Below are 22,585 nucleotides of genomic sequence, written 5' to 3'. Positions count from 1 at the left end.
GGAGACCCCGCCTCCGGTTCCTGCGGCGCGCACCCCCTTGCCCTTCTCGGAGTACCCCCTCCCCACGCCGGCAAGCTCCGCCCTTCCCCGGTATGATCCTCCCTCCCAGGAGCGCCCCTCCCCATCTCGGCACGCCCCTCCTTCCCTCACAGGACGGCCCCCCTCCCGGCGCAGCCCTCCCTTCTCGGCGCGCGCCCCGCCCCCTCGCGGGCGCGCCCACCCCACGCCAGGGCGCGCGGCCGGCGGGAGCCCGCCCCTTCCCCGGACGCTTCCACCCTGGCCCCGGGCGCGCCCCCGTTCTCGATGGGGGAGGGCTTCGCTCCCCACGTGGCCGGGTGGGGGTGCGGAAGCGGCCAGCCCCGCCCCCCGGCCACGTGCGCGACCCTTCCCCCTTTCCTTTACCCTGACCTGGGCCCTGCTGGAGCGTGCTCCCCTTCGCGCCTTCGCCCCTTCTACGGGAGTCCCCTCGCCTTTCCCGGAGCCCCGCGGCTGGGCACGGGAGGAGTGGGGCGCCCCGCCCAGCCGGGTCCGGCGAACCTGCGTTCGTTTCTCTTCCTGCGCCCCCCTCGGGAGTCACTTGTGCGCACCCCACGAGGGGTGGGGAGGGCCGGTGTCCGCAGGAGAGGAGCGGGGTCTGGGGGTCGGGAAGAGGAGCCGGATGGGGTTGCAAAGGGCTGGGCGAGGCAGAGCGTTCCGGCCCTGCCAATACATGGGGTTGGGAACATCGCTCCCCGCCGCTGGGCAGGGATCCTTGGGACTCGGATTGGGAACAGTGGGGCCTGTGGAAACCCTGAGAACGTCCGGGCCAGGTAGCTCAATGGGGAGGGCGCAGATGGCCGGGGTCAGCCAAGCCAGAAGTCCGAGGCCGGGGTCACGCGGAAGTGGGACAACAGGGTGGCCCTCTCCGCCGGCAACCACGGCCCCGCCCCTTCCTAGGCTGGCTGTGGGGGCCGAGCGATGGCCAGAGCGGCCTCCTGGGAGCACAGCTGCTTCGGCCTGCGTGTGGACAGCGGCCGGGACCCCGGCCCCATCGGCCCCATCCTCGACTCTCTCTCCATTCTGCCGCCTCGCTGGCCACTAGCCGACCCGCAAGCCTCCTGCCCCTGTCTGCTCCCGTCTGGGCCCCCCGCCCCCACCCTGCACGTGGCTGTACAGGGAAGAGCTAGAGACACAGTGTTGACTAAAGCTGCCCAGACAAAGTACCGCCCCTTTGACAGACCAGTCCCTTTTTCCAGGCCGTGGACCATCCAAGTGGGCACTTGGCGGGCACTGCAGTCACCATTCCTGCCGGGCTGGGCCCCCTGTGCCCTGTGCCCTTGAAGGTCTCGGAGGTGAGCCGCCTGGGCGAGTCCCCAGTTCCCCAGCAGCCCTCAGGGGCCTTAGGCGCCCCGCTGCCCATAGGTGGTGCCCAGGCCACAGAAGAGGCTCTCCCAAGTTCAGACAAGGCAAGCAGCACCTTGGGCCCCCCCACCCAGAGCTTACACCAGGCACGGAGGCAAGCAGCAGGACAAGAAAGAGGCCAGGACCCATTTGTTGCTTCCAGGGATGTTTATTGTGCCCAGAGCGATCCCCCCAACAATGTGCCCTCAAGGGGCTCAAGATCTAGGGCAGGGCAGCTGGGAGTCAGGAAAGGGCATGGCTGGGTGGGTGGGCACAGGCCTGCCGGATGGAGGAAGGGGGTGGGGAGAAGCGCCCCACAGGCAGCCCCATCTGGGGCCTCCAGCAGGCGTGGCAGGGGGCTGCACTCAGGGCTGCTACAGGGACATGGGGTGATGGCTAAGGATGCGCCTTCTTCCTATGGGCAGAGGGTGTGAGTAGACGGGTCAGGGCTGCCATCCTGGTGGCCCCAGCAGGCTGCATGGCTCCGGACAAGACATGCCTCCCAGCGATTATCAGGATCTCAGGCCTGTGGACTTCATCTGTGGGCCATGCTGGCCGGTCTACAGGCAGGAGTCCCTGTATGGGGGCCTGTGTTCTACCCACAGGACGTGCGTGCTCACACCGAGCAGCCCGCGTGTGTACAAGCCCCAGCGCCCGCTGATCCCCACCCCACGCTCACCTCTGCCTTGTTTTGTTACTCTGTTCTCACTATGACCCCTTGAGTTGTCACCCCCATTTCACAGATGAGGAAATCAAAGCTGGCAGAGGCTGGAGAAGTGGGCAAAGCTGAGACAGCAGAGAGTTTGGGGGAAATACTGAGGTGGCCCGAGCACTTGTGGCAGCCAGTCCCTCCCTTCTTCCTGTCTCTACCCTGCTCTGGTGGCACTCACAGGGTCAGGAGGGCACTCACCCGGCTGCAAGACCAGAGCGGGGCAGGGGGCAGTCACTGGCTATAGAGGGGAGGCAGGCCTGGGGGCCACAGGTGAGCAGAGATGCCCCAGGCCCCTGTGCCCACAGGGAAGGTGCCCCAGACAGGACAGGCTCAGAACCAAGGCTGCAGTGTGTGAGTGTGTGTGTGTGTGTGTGTGTACGTGAACATACGTGAACATATGTACGTGTGTATACACATGCTGGGATGGCCCTAGCTTCTTTTTTAAGACAGTAAAGACTTTACATTTGGTTTTAATAGTTTTAATAATACTTTCTATACCATTCGACTTTTTTTTTGAAACCCATGCGTATTTATTACTTTTATTCTTTTTATTTCTTATTTTTTATTTTTTTTTTAAAGATTTTATTTATTTATTTGACAGAGAGAGACACAGCGAGAGAGGGAACACAAGCAGGGGGAGTGGGAGAGGGAGAAGCAGGCTTCCCGCCGAGCAGAGAGCCCGATGCGGGGCTTGATCCCAGGACCCTGGAATCATGACCTGAGCCGAAGGCAGACGCTTAATGACTGAACCACCCAGGCGCCCCATCTTTTTATTTATTTTTAAAAATTTTTTTAAGTAGGTTCTACACCCAGCACGGAACCCAATGTGGGGCTTGAACTCAGGACCCTGAAATCAAGACCTGGGCGGAGATCCAGTAGGAGGCTTAACCAACTGAGCCCCCAGGGGCCCCGCTCTGTTCTTCTTTTTAAATGTCAGCAGGTACCAAGCAGTCTCATTACAGGCCATGCGTCCTTTCTTTTTTATGCTTTTCTATATGAAAAATTATTTTCTAAATAAACCCCTCCCCCCCCAAGTGTAGGCTGGACTCAGGGACTCACTTCCAAAGAACAGAGCAGGTAAGGGGAGGGCAATGACCTGAGTGTGGGGAGGCCTGGCAGATCCCACCTTAGCCCTTGGTCAAGATCAAGGTCAACTTCAGGATGATGTCTGGGTAGCGTCAGGGACCCTTGATGGGAGATGACAGGGAGACTCAACTCTCTACTCTCTCTCAACTCTGTGAGAGTTGAGACCTCAGCCCATCTTACAAAATACCTGAGCAGTCCCCCAAACTGTCAAGGTCATGAAACACAAGGAACAACCGAAGAAGTGTCCTAGATTTTGAGAGAGTGAGACAACATGGTTACACAAGTGCTGGAACAGAGAAGGACCTTAGTGGAGGAGCCCAGGAGACTGGACTAAGGTCTGGAGTGCAGTTAATGCAAATGTGCACAAGTGAATTTCTTGCTTCTGACGAGCTATCCACACGAGGGGCACCGGGTGAAGGGTACATGGGACTCCATGCTGCCAAAGTACTCCAAGATGAAAATTTTAATATTTTTTAAGTCCTCTCTATGCCCAACGGGGGCTCAAACTCACAACCCCGAGATCAAGAGTCACACACTCCACCAATTGAGCCAGCCAGGCGCCCTCAAGATGAAAATTTTAAAACAAATACGAAGAAGGGTGCCGAAGCATCTGACTCTTTTTTTTTTTTTTTAAAGATTTTATTTATTTATTTGAGAAGGAGAGAATGAGAGAGAAAGCACATGAGAGGGGGTAGGGTCAGAGGGAGAAGCAGACTCCCCGCCGAGCAGGGAGCCCGATGCGGGACTCGATCCCGGGACTCCAGGATCATAACCTGAGCCGAAGGCAGTCGCTTAACCCACTGAGCCACCCAGGCGCCTCTAAGCGTCTGACTCTTGATCTCAGCTCAGGACTGGATCTCAGGGTCATGAGGTCAAGCTCGGTGTTGGGTTCCACACCCAGTGTGGAGCCTACTTAAAAATAAAATAAATATAAATGTTTAAAATAGACATGGAGAGTGAACACAGGAGTCCTGTTTATAATGAGAGCTGCATTAAGATATTAACAGCTCATTTTGGAGGCACCATGGAGTTTTACCCTCCCTTGCTTGTCAAACTGTAAATGTGGTGCCTTTGACCCACCAATTCCACTCCTAAAAAGGTACCCCAAAAATACCCCTAGGGAATCTAGCATGTCTGTATACTGTTGCGTTGTTTCTAATGGGAAAAAAGAAGGAACCCCACCGGGCCTTACTGAGTTAGGAGGCCGTGGCCGTGGGAGGACCAGGCCACAGAGCCTCTGGCAGGCCCCCGCTCCCCTGGTCTCCACTCGACCTGCTGAGGGAGAGGAACTTCTTCCAGACCCTTCTCTCACCCAGGGTCAAGAGGTGCTCCACTGGGCTCTATGGTCTCCACAGGGAGTACCCTAGCTCGGCCCCACTGAGCCGAGTGACAGCAGCCAGGCCCTGACCCCCCAGGTCTCACCAGCACCAGCTCCGGACACACAGGTGGCTCTGGGCTGTGGGTGGCCTGGTGCCAGGCGCTGGGGTCCAGCACCACGGAGCTCACTGTCCAGCAGGGGCGCACCCGTGTCCAGAGGCTATCTGAGCACCATGGGAGCCCAGGGCATAAGCCCCACGGGGGTCCCAGGACTTCTCTGGGAGCAAATTGGCCTGAGCCATTTCCCTTGTAAGTGGAGACAGTGGGGACAGCAACCTGGTGACCCAGGGTTGTCATAAAGACTGACTGGGCTTGAGACAGGAGCTCTGAAATGGAAGGGGACCCTGATGCTGGGTTGGCACTCCCTCCAATGCAGTCCCACAGCTCCCAGGCCGGCCCCGCACCCCGACCGTGAACCTGCCCTGTGGGAGCACCCACACCTTAGGTCAGGGTGCTCGGGGTCCTCAGGGGCGGCACCCGCCAGAGGCCCCATCTCACATCTGGGCCCTGCCGGGCAAAGCTCCTCTCATAGCCACAGCCACTGTGGTGGAGGGAACAGAACCCCTGGCCTCCTCTGGAATCTCAGGGGCCCTGCAGTTCAGGCAGAGATGGACAGAGGCAGCAGAGTGGGTCCCACCAGCTCAGTCTATTGGGGACGATGCGGCGAAGCGGGGTCCCCAGAGGGAAGGAGAGGAGGGTGGACGGCCTGGCCCTGGGGTGCTGGGGACCCCACATGAAGTCCCGTCTGGGATTCACGGCCCCGGGGTGAGCAGCATCCACACCAGGTCCCAGGCCTGACCCCCAGAGAGGCGCCCGTGCCCGGCTGTGTCCCGGGGGCTCTCTGGGTACCGGGCACGCCCGGACCATGGGACCCGGAGGCCTAAGCTGTGCCAGGTCCGGTGTCACGGGGAGCCGGGGGGCGCCCTGCCCAGGGTGCACATGCTCGGGGGTCTGCTGAGCAGCAGGAGAATGCTGCTGCCGGGTGCGAACACATGTGTTGTGGAAAATCCACAAAATGGAGAACCGAAAGTTGGCCCTTCTCCCAGGCAGCCTGGCCCATGGGCCATACCAAGCAGAAAGGAAGGGGGGGGGCGCATCCTGGAATGTACCACTGGCTTCCCCCCATCACTGCTGTGCATGGTCTGACCCCCCACCCCAGAGGCTGACAGTGAGCCCTTCAAGGGCACTCCACCCAGAAAGAGGTGATCCGCCAGGCACAGAGCCCGCGGGTCAGGCCAGCCTGAGGAGCCCACGGGGAACAACGGCCTGCCTCAGTTTATCCCTTACGTGCAATGGGCAGGCGCTACTGAACAACCAGCACTCAGTCTCAACGCAGGTGACCCCTGGCGCTGTGACTATCCAAGGGAAGGGGAGGGGGACACACAGTGAAGCTTTCAGAATCCTTCCTGTCATAGCGTGTCATGCAGAACTACTATGACACGCAATATGTTCGGGTCCTCAGCTGTGGATTCTAGGGGGACAATTTTCCCGACTTTAACGAGGGGAGACGGGGTCTTGGCACATTCAGCAAAGAAGACAATGGAGTCCGAGTGAGCCGGGACAATGCAGAGTCTGAAAACAGACCCACGCACTCAAGAGCCCAGCGTGTGATAAAGACAGCCCAGTCAGTAGGGGCAAGAGTGGCTTCCGCGGGAAATGGAGTCGGGGTAACCTATTTGGAAAAGCAGTTTGGGTTCTCACCACACTCCTTCCCAGAAGCACTTTCCAAAATTAGACCAAAAGTTTAAATATATATGTAAAAAAGAAACCATTACATTTCCAGAAAAACACATCAAATGCTTTATAATCTTGGAGTAAAGAAAATATTTCTGAGCATGACACAAAATGCAGAAGCCATAAATGAAAAAAACTAATAATGACTAATAATGATTTTAAATGCTTAGCAGAAATAATATGAATTTTTTAGAAATCGAAAGGAAAAAAAACACAGTCCTAGGTCAAAAACAAATTATAGATTGGGGGAAAAACGATTTTAACAGGAAATGGGCTAATTTCCTTAATACATAAAGTGCTCCTAGCAAACAATAACACCAACAACCCAATGGAAAATGGTTGAAGAATATGAAATACAGGGGCGCCTGGGTGGCTCAGTTGGTTAAGCGACTGCCTTAGGCTAAGGTCATGATCCTGGAGTCCGGGGATCGAGTCCCACATCAGGCTCCCTGCTTAGCAGGGAGTCTGCTTCTCCCTCTGACCCTCACCCCTCTCATTCTCTCTCTCTGTCATTCTCTCCCTCTCAAAAATAAATTAAAAATTAAAAAAAATAATTAAAAAAAAGAATATGAAATACAAATGGCTTTTAAATACGTACATGTTTATAATAAATACAGACTTTCCCATTTTGAAATGATTATATGAGTGGTAAAAATAATCAACATAAAAATAAATCTGACAAAACTATGGATATGTTTCATTTCACTTCTAGGAAACACAAGTAAGCTACAATGAAATACTATTTTACCCCTACCAGATCTGCAAAATCAGGCATCAGGGGTGGAGGACACTAGGCCCCTCCTTCCTTCCTTGGTGGGAGGCAATTTGGTATGACCTGCTAAAGAGATCAGGCACACATTTAGAGACCTATGAAAAGCCCTTTGACCTATCACTCCTGCACTAAAGAATTTAGTCTACAGAAATAGTCCTACCTGGATACAAAGACATTTGTACAAGGATAATCAATCTAGTATTGCTTGTTACAAAAAGACTAGAAAGAACCTAAATTTCTACCAACAGGAAACGATAAATATAGTACTAATACGATATGGCGCAGCAATTAAAATGAATGACCCAGATCTCTATGTCAGAACGTGGAGAGAACTCTCCAAGCTATGTTGACTAAAAGGATCCCAGGTAAAGGGAGCGAAGTTTTGTGTAAACACATCAGATGTATATCCATAGATTTTCTTCGTTGACACAGGAGAAACTGCCCCAGGAGAGGGGAGCCAGGCCTTGGAGGTCAGGGGTGGGAAGGATGCCAAGTCTTCCCCCAACACCCTTCCGGACTCCAAATTTTTTACTCTGTGTATCTGAAAACATTTTTGTTCCAATTCTAAACAAGCTGTTTTCAGCTTACTGCATTTGTGGAGCTCTGGCCCTGACGGGGTCAAAAGAACATGCTCTGTGACAAGGGCAGCAGGGGGAGGGTGGGGTGTGCTTTGGGGAAGAAACACTGTAGCAACAGACCCGTTGAGAAACATTAGCCATGCTGGGGTCATCTGCACAAGGCCAGGATGTAGGAAGGGCCTGTCAGCCACAACGACCAGCCTGTGCAAAGGCCCTGTGGTGGGGAGGGCAGATGAGAGCTAGGCCCGACCAGCCTGTGCAAAGGCCCTGTGGTGGGGAGGGCAGATGAGAGCTAGGCCCGTAGACATTCTCTACTCTACTGAGTACACATCTCGCGTGTACTCAGTTTTGCTTCTTCACGTCCCTTAGTATCAAAAAAGGCCCTAGACTCCCAGCAAGAGGGGCACGTGGGGCTCGGGGGGGACGAGGCACCAGCAGCAGGCTCCACTGCCCATCCCCAGACCAGGGCACTTTGCTGTGTTAGAGAAGGGCCGGCCGGGACCCCCCAGGCCCAGGCGCGGGCTTAGTCCGGACAGCAAGCCTCGAGGGAGGGGCGTCCTCGCGCGGTCCGGCGGGCGGGCCCCACCCCCGTCACCGCGACGGCGGCGGCACGGCCGCGCGGCCCGCTCCTTAGGTGCCTCGCGAGCATTCCAAGTCCCCTGCGCACCAGTCCGGAGTTCCAGCCGCGAGCAACCGAAAGCCCCGCGGAGCAAAGCCCCGCTCGCTGTCCACGCCGACACCGACGTCTGCGCTGGGCCCGGGCCCTGCGGGCGGGGAGGTCGAGGCGCGCAAGGAAGACGCGGGCGCCGGGCGGGCTGCCGGGGTCCGAGCTGCGGCCACTTACCGCCTCCTCCCGGGTCCGGTCGGCCGCCGCCGCCGCCGCCGCCTTAGCGCGCGGAACCCGCCACTTCCGCTTCCGCTTCCGCCCAGACCGCGCCCCCTCCGTGTCGTCCCCGCCCCCAGAACGAAGCACCGCACTCTCTTAAAGGGGCCGCGGGACCCAGGAAGCCCCGGACCAGGCGGTGGAAGTAGCTCTGGGTCTTGGCCTCCCCACCGCCTGCTGCAGCAACACGGGCTAAGTCGCCACGGACGACAGGCCACTCGTCTCCGAGGCCCTTCTCGCTCTGGGGGGGCACAGAGGACACTCCAGGGGCTGGTGGTGAGGTCCAGGGAGACCCTAGCTCAGCCTTGCCTTCAATGGCACCCCGGGAGGACACGCTCCGATGGCCCCAAGGTGGGAGTGCTCCCTGTACCCCAGTCCCAGCCCCCTTTCCTGGGGAGACCCTGCTGGGCCTTTGGACCGGTCAGGGCCAGGGCGGGCTCCCTTGGCTCTCTGTGCAAGGGACGCGGGTGAGGACAGGCAGGACAGCTAAGGCAGCCCAGCGACCACACTGCACGGCCCAGACCTTGCGTCCTTATCTACCACATGGGAGCGGAAGGGGCCCCGGCCCCAGAGCAGACGGAGCACACCGCCCTCCCAGGAGGCACATGGGACCAAGGCGGCAAGGGTCCTGGGTTCAAACGCTGCCTACCCCTCCATCACCACCCAACCAGTAGCCTCAAGGGGTGGGACTCCGGATGGAACCCAAACCCACCCCCTCTTCCGCAGGGACAGCGACCTGACCCCTGCATTTGTGCCAAAACGTCCTGGGAGTTTGGGGGCGAAGCCCCGCCCCCTTGTCCAACTCACTGGGCCCTGAACGCATGCATGAACCACCAAAGGGAGAGGAACCCTAAAATTTTAAATCTTTAATTTGTTTTCACGTTTTTCCTTCTTTTTGCTTCCAAAAGGAAAGGAGAGCGTAGCTCTGAGCCTGTACATCGTCCACGGCCCCTGGGCTGGGGCAGGTCGCGGCCCCGGCCCCGGCCCCCTACCCTCCAGCTGCCTTGGAGGACTGCGGTGCCGGGGGTGGGGGTTCACATGCAGCCCCCCGCCCGAGGCGGGGGCAAGGTCCAGGCACCGCCTTATTGCTGAAGTCCCCGCACGGCTCGGGGCCAGGCTAGGCGCGCTGGCTGGGCAGCTCCTGGGAGATGAAGCGGCGGAGGCGCTCCAAGTACTGGCTGTACAGCTCGATGTCGTTGTGCCCAGCGCCCTCCACCCACAGCGGCTCCACGGCCTTGGGGCAGCGCTCATAGAGCGCCAGCCCGTGGGAGAAGTCGATCACTTCGTCCTCCGTGCCGTGGATGATGAGCACCGGTGACGTGATCTTGGACACCTTCTCGATGCTGTAGGGCAGGGCACGTCAAGGCTGGGAGCAGCGCAGCGCCCCGCAGAAGCCCCACCCCCAGCCTCCCGCCACGGCCACCCCCATCCGTCCCTCTCTCACTTGGGGAACGCATCGAAGCAGTAGGTCTTCTTGGTGTCAGGGAAGGCAACGCGCATGCCTGAGGTGAGCGGAGAGTGCAGCACCACGGCAGCGCACTCGTAGCGAGAGGCCAGGTCCACGGTGGGCACCGTGCCGATGCTCTGCCCGTACAGGATGATGCTGTCCGGGCTGATGCCGTACCTGGCGGTGGGGCAGGGTCAGCCACAGCCGGCAGCAGCCGTGGCAAGCAGCACACACCCCTGCTACCCCCTGCCCTCCTGGGGCAGGCCCCCACTCTCCCTGCGCAGCCTCCAGGCAATGGAGACTCCCCCCTACTCACCACCCCTGTCCCCCAACAATGAACAGGTCTGCTCAGTGAGGAGGCAGGGCCTGGGCAGATGTGCAGGGGCCTGGCCCAGCGGCAGCCCCACCTGGCCCTAACCCTGTTTCAGCAACAGTATCAACTTGGATCACAGGTATGCAGTGCCCCTGGTGAGGGCCCCAAGGCCATGCTTGGGCTTCTGGGGGGCAGGGCAGTCCTGAGGCCTCTCCTGCTCCCCCCCGACCAAGCCCCTATCCCCCCCCACACTTGACCAGGGACACACCCAGTCCTGGGAGCACAGGCAGGGAACCTGTCTTCCTCTCGGCATCACCCATCCTCTCGGCCATGAGAAATCATGGTGGCTGTGTCCCCTGATTTTATCAGCCAGTTTGCAGCCCCTCGGGGTCTAGCATGCCCAGTTAGGTGCTTAGCACAACACAGGTGAGTGGGAATGGCGGCTCCTGCGTGGAGGTGGGCACCACCTCCCACGTCCAGGCCCCAGCCCTTCCCCCCACCCTGCCACCCGCCCCCCCCACGACTCCTCTAGCACCACACCCTACCCCTAGCACAGCTGACCCAGCCCCCAGCCAGTTCCACAGCCTCCAAGTGCCCATTCCCATCTGCATGGGGACCCACTAGCCACCCTCCCCGGGTGAAAGGCCTCCATGATTCTCCTCCCACAAGCCTGGATCCTGATATACCAAGGGGATACCCCTCTGCATCTCATCTGTGCAACCTACCCAGGCAGCAAGACTCCACCTCCCTGTCTACCCAGGGGCCATCCACACCTGTCTCTGTCCTGGCAGCACTCCAGGTCACGGCTGCCTGGCCTCACGCCTACCACCCTGGCCGCCACTCCTCAGCCAGCGGCCACCACTGCGCCAAGCACCAGTCCAGCCCTAACCCTTGGACATCTCCAACTGGAAAAACAGGACAGGTGCCAGATGGAGCAACAATTCTTCCCCAGACCTCCCCAGCCCCTGGTCACCACTTGGGTCCAAGCCTCCTGCCCTCCCACTGACTCTTTCCCTGAGGGATCGGGTCTCTGGAAGACAGTGCTGGGAGCAGGACAGATGGTGGAATGGACAGAGCTCAGAGCCCTCACCCCAGAGCAGGGTGTGATCTGCCAGCCACCCCCAGCCAGCAGGAACAGCAGCAAGGGCTGAGAAAGCCAAGGGCAGCACGAACCTGCACCACGCCGCCCAGGATGGGTCCCCAGTGCCAGGGTGGTGCCAGGGGACCCCACTCCTGGGGCCTGCAGCCCGGACTGCCTGATGCATCACTTTGGCAACCAGGGTCCCCACCTCCCCAGGGCAAGCTGACTTTGGTCCCTATAGGAACGGGTGGGGCGGGTCGGCCACGCAGAGCTGAGATGGGGCAGCCCCGAGAAGGCAGGAGGCAGGGCACCACCTCTAGGAGGGTCAGAGTCAGTCAGGGTGGCTTCCTTCCAGAGGATTCTTTGGATTCTCAGACACCAAGCAAATGTGCTTCAGTGAGCAAGCGGTAGGGTGGGAAGGGGGCTGCCCAGGAGCTGGATGAGCAGCATTGTGGGGGTCCAGGAAGGGAGGCGTGGCCCAGATCTCGGTGGCCCTGAGTCAAGCACACAGGTATGTGCTGGGGGCCCACACCCAGGGAGGACCTAGCCTCTGCTTGTTAGCCTCCCACCGGCCCCCAGGGCTGTGCTAGACACCGAACTGCCTGATAGAACCCTCCAGAACCTTCCAGAACCCTCCAGGCCCAGAGGAGCCCCACCCCCAAGAGGAGACCACAGTCCAGGCCGCTCATGCCTCATAGGCCAGCCCTGAGAACAAAGCAGCCCCACTCTACCCTGCTAATCAAATGCTCCCTCGCTGCAGGATCTCCGTCTTTTCACACAGCCAGCACACACCAGCTCCTAGGCCTGCGTCCTCCATCCACCCAGTACAGGCGGAGCTTCCACTGCCCCAGAGACAGCCCCAGCCCATCCACACCCCTGTCAGGCAAGGGGTTCCCGGGAGGAGAAGAGTGCCCATCCCCCCTCCTGGCACACCAAGCCTGCCTGTCACACCGAGGGGCCACCCAGTGTGGCCGCGGAGGGCTCCCTCCCCTGCAGGCCACCGGCCAGGACCCGGGGAGACTGGCCTGAGCCCGGGGCGGTCACCCGCACCCCAACATCAGGCCGGGGGCTCACCGGGTGCGCAGCGCCTGCCAGGCAGCGTCGATGTCGGCATACAGGTTCTTCTCGGAGGGCTTGCCCGAGCTGGCGCCGTAGCCCGAGTAGTCGTAGGAGAAGATGTTGCAGTTGATGCGCGAGCCCAGGCCGACGTAGAAGCTGCTCATCTGGCCCAGGTCCACTGCGTTGCCGTGGGAGAAGAGAACCGTGTACCTACGGCGGGGTGGGGGTGGGGGAGGACAGGTCAGAGGGCCCCGCAACCACCACGGACCAGAGTCCTGAGGGAGACAGGCCGCCTCTGCCACCAAGAGCCCAGCTCCTCCTGGCTGTGTGGTCTTGGGCAGGGGACAGCCAGCAGAGCCTCCGACGTCCCCTCTGGGAAAGGGGACCACTGGGACCATCGGTCACAGTCTCGAAACAGGGTGGACTCACAGTGCGGGCTGAGCAAGCACAGTGACCGCCACGGGTATTCCCCCTGGGCAGCGGCTGTCTCTCCTCTGGAATCGCTCCTTTTAGAGGGACTCTGACAGCCCAAGGATGGCACGCACATATGCCCGCAGCTTGGAACCTTCCGGAGAAGGAGGCAGTGGCACCCACCCTTGCCCCCACAAATGAATAAAGCCCCCTACTCACAGCACCTCTTCCCACTCCCAGAGAACATGACCCCAGCACTCATTTCTGCCCTGCAAGGCTGCTGGCAGATCAAGACCTGCCCCAGGCCACACCGACAGGCTGGATCCTGGCCAATGGACTCCTACAATCTTCTTCCTCCAGCACCCCTGGGCCCCAGCCTGGCTAAAAGGTAAACACTTGCCCTTTGAACTCAGACCTGGAGTAAGAACCCCACCTGTTCTAAAGGCAGAAACACATGGAAGGCCCCACCTCTTTCCCACTGCGGTACTCAGGGAAGAGCTGAACTTCAGGCCCCAAGGACACCCTGGTAAGGAGGAGTCAGACTTGGCCTGAGCCACCTGCCAGGCCTCGGTTGCCCTGGCCCCAAAGCGAACGCCAAGGCGTCACTGAGCACCAAGCACCCAGGAGCCCTTCCCTGGGCAGGTGAGCACCGAGACCCTGAAGCAGGCAGCCCCTCATCAAGCAGGTGTGACATGGCCCCTCAGAACCGCCTCCCCGCGCCTCGGGGCACTTATCTGCAGGACGGGACTGCAGCCAGAAGGACACCCGGCATTTAGGGCCCAGGGCAGTCCCACGTGGCCTTGGGTGGAACGAGGCCTGCTCTTGGTGGGTGTGATCTGCCACCCCTTTGGCAAGGTGAGTCCCCAGGGCACCTGCACTCCCACCTGGGTGCTGGCCCTCCGGGGAGACCTCTGGCAGGAAACAAGAGGCCCAAGGACAGAGCCATCCTGCACCAGGAGCCTCCCAGGTCTCCCTTACTCGGTCCTTCCACCCCTCCACGTGGTGTCCGGGCCCCATCCCGGTTCCATCCAGAAGACTCACCTGGCGCTGGGCACACAGCGCACGTACATGCAGGAGATGCGGTTGCCCCGGCTGCTCTTGGTCAGGAAGACCTCAATGGTGTCCAGCTCGCGCTGGCCATACTGGAAATCCGCACGCTCCATCAGGTGGAGCTTCCAGCGCCCAGGGGTGCCGGCAGAGGCCCGCAGAGTCCCCGAAGGGGCGGCCCCGGCTCCGCCAGGCCCCGGCTCGGGCTCGGGCACCAGCGAGTAGGTAGGCTCTGGCGGCAGGAAGGCGAGCTTGGCAGCGATGCGGCCGGGGCAGGGCGGGCAGCAGAAAAGGCAGCAGAGCTCGCTCACTGACAGGCCGTTCATGGCGGGCACCGGGCCCCAGGGTGGGCCTCGCGTGGCAGGGGAGGGGTGGGGGTGCTCTGAGACGCGGGCAGGGGGGAGGGCAACCCCCAGCCACCGCCCCAGACAAGAGCCCCCTTAGGAGGCCGCAGCCCAGCCCCATCGTGGTCCAAGCCGAGCCCTCGGGAGCCTCGCAGACTTGCATCTCCATGTCGTGCAGAGGGCAGCCCTGCAGGGGAAAAGAAAGAGGTGGGGTTCCCTCGGGGTTCCGCTAGGAGGCGGGTGACCCAATCTCATCCATACCAAGCTTCTTGGCCTTCTGCACAGCCCAGTCCACCCTCTTCTGCCCAAACTGCTCCACCCTCCATCCCATGGACCTGTGGGCCCAGCTCGTCATCCGCAGGGTTCAGGTACCTCCCAAGGGACCTTGTGGGACCCAAAGCTGACCAGACCAGCATGTGCTATACCCTTCCTCAGAGCGCAGTCACCGACTCTTGCCATGTAAGCCTCCACCTGTCAGCCCAGCCTTGGCCTGCAGGCTGTGCTGGGCGATCAGAACCCTGGCTCACCCCAGGTGTCCCCACACACAGCCCCTGCTCTGGGCTCACACATACCCTGTTACCCTCCCTACGCCTCTGTCCACACAGCTGGCCCAGACTCTCCCCCCAGCCCATCTCCGTGCTATCCAAGGAGTCATTGGCCACCCCCAAGTGACACAAAGCAGCCAAGGGAAGGACAGACTGCTGCCTGGAGAGACCTGGGAGCATGCTCCAGGGGGCCAGGCCTTGCGGGGCAGGACTGCACTGTCCAGAGGCAGGGGACATACAACAAACAAAGGCTCTGGTAACAAAAGCAGGATACATCTAGAGGCTGAGCTGGGACAATGGCTCTCCCCTGTGCTGGGGCCAGGCTGGGGGGAGGGGGCCCTGGAGCCTGAAGGAGTTCCTGCTTCAGCTCTACCAACTTAGGGCTCTGTGGCCTCGGGCAAGGCTCACTCCCTTCCTGGGCCTCTGTCTCCTCACTTCCCAGTGGAGACACCTCTCACCTCCCAGGGGGAGTAAATGAGAGAACTAGGCAGTGGACGGGGCCGGGGCTGGGTGGGGGAACACGACTCAGAGACACACACAGTACACGTCACACAGACTGCAGCTAAATCACTAAAGCAACTCAATACCACACGGCGCTGCCAACACTGAAAGGAATCCAAAGGTTTGAGAAAGACCTAACCACGCAGTAGGACCTTCCTTACAGACCGGGACGAGGGGGGCCTTCACAGCTCGGTCGTAGCAGCAGAGCACCCCGGCACGTGCAGTTTTAGGGCCAGAGCATTTGCAAACCACTGGGCCAGGGACACACCTGCCCCCTGCGGACCTGTGATCTGCCACCAAGTGCTGGAGAGAGCCACAGCCTGCCTCTGCCCAGATTTGGGGCACACAGCGGGGAGTGGGCAGGAGCTGTGAAAGCCCCGGTGTCCCTGAACTTGCAGAACTCCCCGGCGGGATGCGCACTGCACGCGCAAGTATTAACTATTATTCTCATTCTCAGATGCAGGAGGTTTGCCCCCCAGGACACTGGCCAACACGGGGGAATATTTTGGGTTGTGACGAACGGGGAAGGATGCTCCCGGCACTGAATGGGTGGAAGCCAGGGATGCCGATGGACACTCTACAGAGCACAGGATGCCCTCCCATTCGACATATTCTCAGAGATCCAGATCCACACTTCCCCACTGGTGCTGGGGAGGCAGAGAGGGGCTGGCGTTTGCACATCTGGTGAATATCGGTTTCAAGAGGAAGGCCTAGCTGAGAGCCAGGTGGGCAGGTAGGAGCCCCCCGGCAACTGAGGAAATGAAGGGGCACACCCAGGTGGACAAGCCCCACTGCCCAAGCCAGAAACGCGGATGTCACCTTGACTCCTCCCTCCACTGGGGTCTGATAGGTCTTCCTCCAACCAACACCTGGTCCACATGCTGGCCACCTTTCACCTGGGCCACTGCACTGCCTGGTTGCTTGCTGCCCACCCCACACCACTCTGCCCGGCAGCCACACTCCTCTCCCAGCACAAACCCAAGCACACCATCTTTCTTCTGGATGCCCCTGGCCTCCCGCTGTTTTCAGACTAGAAATTGAACCCCCGCCACAGCCTCTCAAGGGCCAACCTCTGCAGCCTCACTCACCGTGTACCCCACTCCCGTCGGTCTCCCCAGACAAGCCAAAGTCCATGCCGTTGCCCTGCCAGGGACCCCCTCCCCCAATCTCACTATATGGCCTTTGCCCCTTATCCTGTCCACCCTCTGGATCTCCCCTCCAGCGCCCTTGGAGAGGCCTTCCAAACCAGGTCAAGACGCCCCATGCTCTCATAGTTCCAGGTCTGTCTCCACAGCACTCACCACAGCTTGTATTTACATGTTTAACCAACCCCCCCACCCCCCACCCCCCAGGACAATCAAAGAGAAACTCCATGAGGGCAGGACAGCTCTCTGCTCTTGCTCAGTAAACACTGGCAAAACGAATGAGCAAATGACAAGAAGTAAAGACAAATGGGGGAAGCTACAGAGTCTGCCAAGCTTGACAGGGAAGGAGGGCAGTCTTTTCTTGGGCCACACATACCTGGACCTCCCTCGTGCCATTTATGAGCGTCAGTGAGTGAGCCCTGAGAGCGGGGCCTCCGACCGGGCAGTGCACACCCACTGCTTCACTCAGTGGACACAAACCCCTGGCACCCAGTGCCCCAGCAGTTCCGTCCACAAGTGCACACTGGGCACTCTGCCACCAGCCACCCCCCCCACCAGGCCCAGTGAGGGCTGCTGGTGTTCTGAGGACCAACAAGGAACCAAGCAACTGCAATATCTAGGATGACCTAAATACGAACGATGGCCACGGCACCTCACCCAGCCAGTCGGGGTGGGAAAGCTGCCTGGAAGAAGGTGCAGTCTGAAAGGTGCAAAGTGGCCGGGTCACAGGGAACAGGGCAGAGCAAAACCCGAGGCGACGGCGAGTCCCAGGAACGGCAGGTCTCCCACTTGAGTGGACAAGGGGAGGAAGAGGTGACCAGAGGGGTCCCAGAGGGCGCCAGGGTTGGGTCAGGCCGCGCCCGTGAGCCCTGCTGCAGAGTCTGGACTCCGTCCTGGAGGAGTCCTGGGCCGAGGACAGACACCACGGGTTAGGGGCTGCGCTGTGTTCCCGGGCTGCAACCTGGAGATCCAACGGGAGCGGAGACCGGGGAGCCCACCCAGGTGTCCCAGGCGGCCGGAAGATGCCTGCGAAGAGGCAGACGCGTCCGGGAGGCGTTTGGGAAGCAGGGCTCCGCCATGGGATGCTGCGGCGGGCCCGGGTGTCGGGCTGGGCGGGGGGTGGTGAGGTGGGGGGTGGTCGGCGGCTGGGGGCGTGGGCAGTCCACGACTCGGACGGCGCTCGCCCCGGGGTGGGGGGAGCGTGTCACCCGGAGGGTGGGCGCCCACCCTTCGTCGGAGAACTCAAAGGACCGGGGACAGGGCTCCGCCGGGGTCGGAACGCTGGCCCGCGACCGCGGCCTCCCCAGGAGTGAGGGGTCTCGGGGGCGTCCCACCTGGCTGTCCCGGCCTCGCGGGCAGGCCCAGCTCCCCAAACAGCCGCGGGTGCCACTGAGGTCGCCCCGCGCCGCCGCGCTCGCCCCTGCTCGGCACTCACCGCCGCGGCCCGCGCCCCCCTACCCCGGGGCCGCGCTCCATGGCTCCCGGCCGCCCGCCCGTGCGTCCGTTGGTCCCTCGGCGCCCCGGCCCGGCCTCCTGCGCCGCCGCCGCCGCACCCCCACGGGCGGAAATGAGCCTCGATCCCGCCGCCGCCCCGGAAGTGACGAGAGACGCGCGCGGGGGCCCAGGGGCTGCGGACTGGCGCTGGCGCTCCGTGCGTCCGGGGATCGGGGGGCGGGGTCATGCGCGGGGTGGGCGTGTCCGGGTTGTGGTTGGCGGAGCCGGGCTTAAGGGAGGAGCTGACTCGCTGGTGGGGCGGGGCATGGCCCGGGTGGGCGGGACACGCCTGGGGTGGGCGAGGCCTGCTACTGTGGGCGGGCGTGGCGGGGCGCGCGGGCCGAGCTCCGGATTGCAGCCCTGGTTTTGCGCAGAGATACAGCCATTCATTCGTTCTTTCACTCGTTCCAGGGCCAGAGCTAGCGGGAGGCGAGGGAGGCACTCGCTTTGGAAGCAAAATTTACAGAGGCGCCATAAAACTCAGTCATCGGGATAAAAATGTTAATGCACTATCAAAAAAGAAAGGAAATTTTGTTGGAACGGGTGAGGAGAGGGAGGCAAGGTCATGCAAGTGCAGGGTCGGATCCTACCTTTTCCAAAATCTTGATATTTTGTTCATCATGGATTATTTTGCATTAATTTCGGCTTTTTAAATATCGCATTAAAATACTATGAATCGGGGCACCTGGGTGGCTCAGTCGTTAAGCGTCTGCCTTCGGCTCAGGTCATGATCCCAGGACCCTGGGATCGAGCCCCGCATCGAGCCCCGCATCGGGCTCCCTGCTCCGCGGGAAGCCTGCTTCTCCCTCTCCCACTCCCCCTGCTTGTGTTCCCTCTCTTGCTGTGTCTCTCTCTGTCAAATAAATAAATTAAAATAAAATAAAATCCTATGAATCTTTGCAGCTGAGCTTTTGGTGTCCCTTAAATTTTGTGCCTTTGGGGAGTGCCTCACACTCCTCACCCTAGTCCAGGCTCAGCTCACACTGAAAGGAGGGAGCAGAATATTACACGAGGAAGGAACAAGAGACAGATAAGGATGAGGGCTGGCCGCAGAAAGGGAGTGTGGCAGGAGTTCGTTGATGAACCTCTGTTGAGACAGTGGTCAGGACAGGCCTGCAGAAGAGGTGACAGGGACAGAGCAGACCAGGCCCCCACCCTGCCTCGAATTTCCCCCAGCCTGCGCGCCTTTTCCACCCCTTGCCTGCAGCCCCAGCCCGCACTCCTCCCCGAGGGACTCTAATCTTCAGTTTTGTTTACAGAGATAAGCCTCCCAGCCAGCCCTCCCCCAGGGCCCCAGTCCTCCTGACAGAGGCCTGGAGAGGACCTGGGTTCAGGAGTGGAGACTGCCCAGGGGTGGTTTCCTGAGGTTTCCTCTGGCCACCTCCCCGAGCTGCGTGCCAGGAGGCTGTCCAGGGGGACTCTGCCCCCCTACCCACCTGCCTCCCTCAAGGCTCCCAGTGTCAGCTGAAGTGCTTCTGAGCTCCAAAGGTCACAACCATGCCAGACTCCTGCCAATTTCCTTGATTTCCTCATGACTTCTTTGAACAGGAAGAGGCCTGTCCACAGCCTCCTTCCCTGGCCCTCCTTCCTCTCCAGCCCCTCTCCGTCTGGGCTACACCACTCTACCCCTCAGGACAACACAAGCAGGTATCAAAGAAAGAGGGGTGGGCCCTGGAGGTGGGGATGAGGCTCGATCCCCATCCACATGCAGTTGGCCCAGCCTTACCGAGCTCCCTCCACTGACCAGAAAAAAACTCTGCCAAGATAAAAGCGCTGCTGTAAGGCTCCCCATGTTTCAGGACAGTCACTTGCCTTTTCCTCCCTTCCCAAAGGTCCTGGATGGTCCAGCCGCTAGCCCACTTTTCCTACCCTTCTCCCCTTGCTCCCTCCGACCCAGCCATGCTGGCCTTCCCAAGCTTGTTCCTACCTCAGGGCCTTTGCACCAGCCACGCCTCCTGCCTGCAGTGCCCTGTCCCCAGATAGCCCCAGGGCCAGTACCTCCTCATCTTCAGGCCCCTGCTCAAACATCACCTCTTCAGAGAGCCCCTGCCTCTGGACCACCCCCAGCCAGAGTCCCCACCACAGGCACCCCTGTGCCATCACCCTCTTTATTGCCATCATAGGACTTCCATCTCCAATCATTGTATTGGGTTGTTTCCTTGTTTATCATCTGTCTTCCCCATATTCCATGAACTCCTTGGGGCAGTGGCCCAGGCCTTCATCTACCATGTTCCCAACTGTCCCCCATGATGCCTGACAAATGGATGGATGCCTGACACATGGCATGAGGATGATTCCCCAAACCATAGGACAGCCTTTGTGACGGTGGACGGCAGCTTCGTGGCCTCAGGCAGTCCTGGCCCCGTGCTTCTCCCTCTCTCCTGACCTGAGACACTCAGCCTATGTGGAAGATAACAGGCCACAGGAATCTAGGGTCTTAAAAATGCTCCCACCCTGGAGCTGTGAATTCTAGCCACATGCTGTCCACTCTGGAAGCTGCACATGGCTACTTAAATTCAAATGAATTGATTAAAAGTAAAATTTAGAATTCAGGTCTCCAGTCGCAAGGGACCATTTCAAGTGTTCAAGAGTCACATGGGGGCTGGTAGCTCCTAAATGATACAGATGGAAAATGTGTCCATCACCCAGAAAGTTCTAGAAGCATCAGCCTAGCCTGTGAGCTCCAAGAGGAAAGGCACCTGCATCTGTCTCATTCCCTGTTGTGTTTCCAGCGTTTCTAGGTCAGGGCTTAACATTCAGTAGGGGCTCAATAAATGTTGATGGAAGGAGAGAAAGGAGGGAGGGAGGGGTGGGAAAATAATTCTCCTTCTAAGGATCTAAGCAAGCAATATGGAATGAGGTTCTGTCTGTAGCTGTCTGTCCCTGTGTTGTCTCTAATTGTGAAAAACGGAAAAACATCCTCAGAGTGCAGCAACAGGAAACCGAATAAAGAGACTGGTCGACTCGGCAAAAAACAAACAAACAAAACTGCAGCCCTGTGGTACAGAGACCAGGACAAAGGCCTTTGGGTTTGGTTTTAGTTTGTTTGCTTGTTTGGTTTTTTTTTAAGACTTTATTTTTTTTAAGTAATCTCTATACCCAACATGGGGCTCGAACTCATGACCCCAAGATCAAGAGTAGCATGCTCTCCCGACCGAGCCGGCCAGGCGCCCCTGTTTGTTTGTTTTTAATATTTTACTTTTATGTTTTCATAGGAAATATACTTTCGTGGTTCAAAAGTCAAAGGGTCTGAAAGACAGTGCATAAAGTGTCCTGCTCCCAGTCCCATTCCCCAGGAAGAGGATGATCCCAACCCAAGGCAGCCACTATTCCCAGCTGCTCCTGTTTCTATGCTGAGAAACCCACGCATCTGTGTGCACCTGAGAGCAGATGCAAGAGATTTCCCCGCCTTTTAAAAACTTTAAACACACATAGTAGCTTTTAACAAACACTGTGCAGGTGGTCACTTCTGCCCAGGTCCAGCTGCAATCCTCTCCTGCAACCCCCAAGCCGGCCCCCCGCTTATATACTCCATGCCCTCTTGATGGACACATATGTTATTTCTGGCTGTGGCCAGAACCAAACCGGCATATGGGACATCGCACACTCAAGGGCCGGGACCTGCAGGGACAATTCCTGGAAGCAGAGGATTCTAATGAGATGGTCTACTGCTGCGTCCGGGGAACGAAGCACCCATAGGCCCCCCTGTGAGAAAAACACCCCACAGTGAGAATGGGCAGCGGCGCAGTGAGATGAGTTTGCTGGTGACTGTTTTCTGTTCTTCACCCTTGGATGTGTCTTCTGAGTTTATTTGGGGCTTGCTTGGCTTCAGTGCTTCACTGTTATGATCAGGCAGAGGCTGAAATAAAACCAAATAGCTTAAAGAAGACCGACTGTTAGAAATTAATGTTTCTGCTTCTTGGTGTCTGCCCGAGAGTGAGAGGGACTCGAACAGGTGCACCTACACCTGCTACAAAAGGAACGACCCTGACCCCTGCCACGACCTGGAGGGACCCCGAGGACACTGTGCTCAGCGAGAGGAGCCAGACCCGGAAGGACACATCCCGCAGGACCCCACTCCCAGGAGGCCCCCAGAGGGGTCCCGTCCACACAGACAGAGAGGAGAGAGTGGGAGCCGGGGCTGGGGCAGGGGGTGGGGAGTCCGTGCTTTGTGGGGACAGAGTCTCTGTGTGGGGAGATGGAACGTTCTGGAGACGGAGGGTGGGGGTGGTCGCAGGACGGTGTGAGTGTGCTTCATGCCGCTGAGCTGTGCACTTAGAAATGACTAAACAGGGGCACCTGGGTGGCTCAGTCATTAAGTGTCTGCCTTCGGCTCAGGTCGTGATCCCAGCGTCCTGGGATCGAGGCCCACATCGGGCTCCCTGCTCCGCAGGAAGCCTGCTTCTCCCTCTCCCATTCCCCCTGCTTGTGTTCCCTCTCTCGCTGTGTCTCTGTCAAATAAATAAATAAAATCTTCAAAAAAAAAATTTAAAAAAAAAAAAGAAATGACTAAACAGTAAATTTTATGTTACGTGTATTTTACCACAATAAAATAGATAAATACAAGTTTATGAAACCACGAGGTATGGGGACAGCCCCAGGGCTCAGGGCAGCACTAACTTCGAGGGGCTGAGACCTGTGCAGTCACCCAGAGCCTCAAGCTCCGAAGAGCCCCT

The 22,585-nt window shown here is 59.2% G+C and overlaps 2 protein-coding genes across 2 annotated transcripts in view; both read right to left on the bottom strand.

Moving 5' to 3' along the window:
* The window catches only part of KLF16 (Kruppel like factor 16), a 19,039-nt gene extending 9,694 nt beyond the window's left edge, over nucleotides 1-9,345 (bottom strand). Inside the window, exons 1-2 of the mRNA XM_021705532.1 lie at nucleotides 9,330-9,345; nucleotides 8,384-8,620 (exon numbers count right to left, since the gene is read on the bottom strand). Of these exons, the coding sequence (XP_021561207.1) occupies nucleotides 8,384-8,620; nucleotides 9,330-9,345 (253 nt within the window). The remainder of the gene's footprint in view (nucleotides 1-8,383; nucleotides 8,621-9,329) is intronic.
* Nucleotides 9,346-9,381: 36 nt separating this feature from the next.
* On the bottom strand, nucleotides 9,382-18,021 carry ABHD17A (abhydrolase domain containing 17A, depalmitoylase). Its single transcript, XM_021705165.1, has 5 exons — nucleotides 17,851-18,021; nucleotides 13,875-14,411; nucleotides 12,438-12,632; nucleotides 9,967-10,146; nucleotides 9,382-9,865 (listed from the first exon to the last, which is right to left on the bottom strand). Exons 2-5 carry the CDS (start codon nucleotides 14,204-14,206, stop codon nucleotides 9,640-9,642), a joined length of 933 nt encoding a protein of 310 aa, XP_021560840.1. The 5' UTR covers nucleotides 14,207-14,411; nucleotides 17,851-18,021; the 3' UTR covers nucleotides 9,382-9,639.
* Between the last annotated feature and the right edge of the window lie 4,564 nt (nucleotides 18,022-22,585).

This window comes from Neomonachus schauinslandi, chromosome 1 (assembly GCF_002201575.2).
Source record: "Neomonachus schauinslandi chromosome 1, ASM220157v2, whole genome shotgun sequence".
Taxonomy (NCBI): Eukaryota; Metazoa; Chordata; class Mammalia; order Carnivora; family Phocidae; genus Neomonachus; species Neomonachus schauinslandi.
Note: the sequence above shows the minus strand (reverse complement) of the source record. Positions and strands in the feature narration are given on the sequence as shown.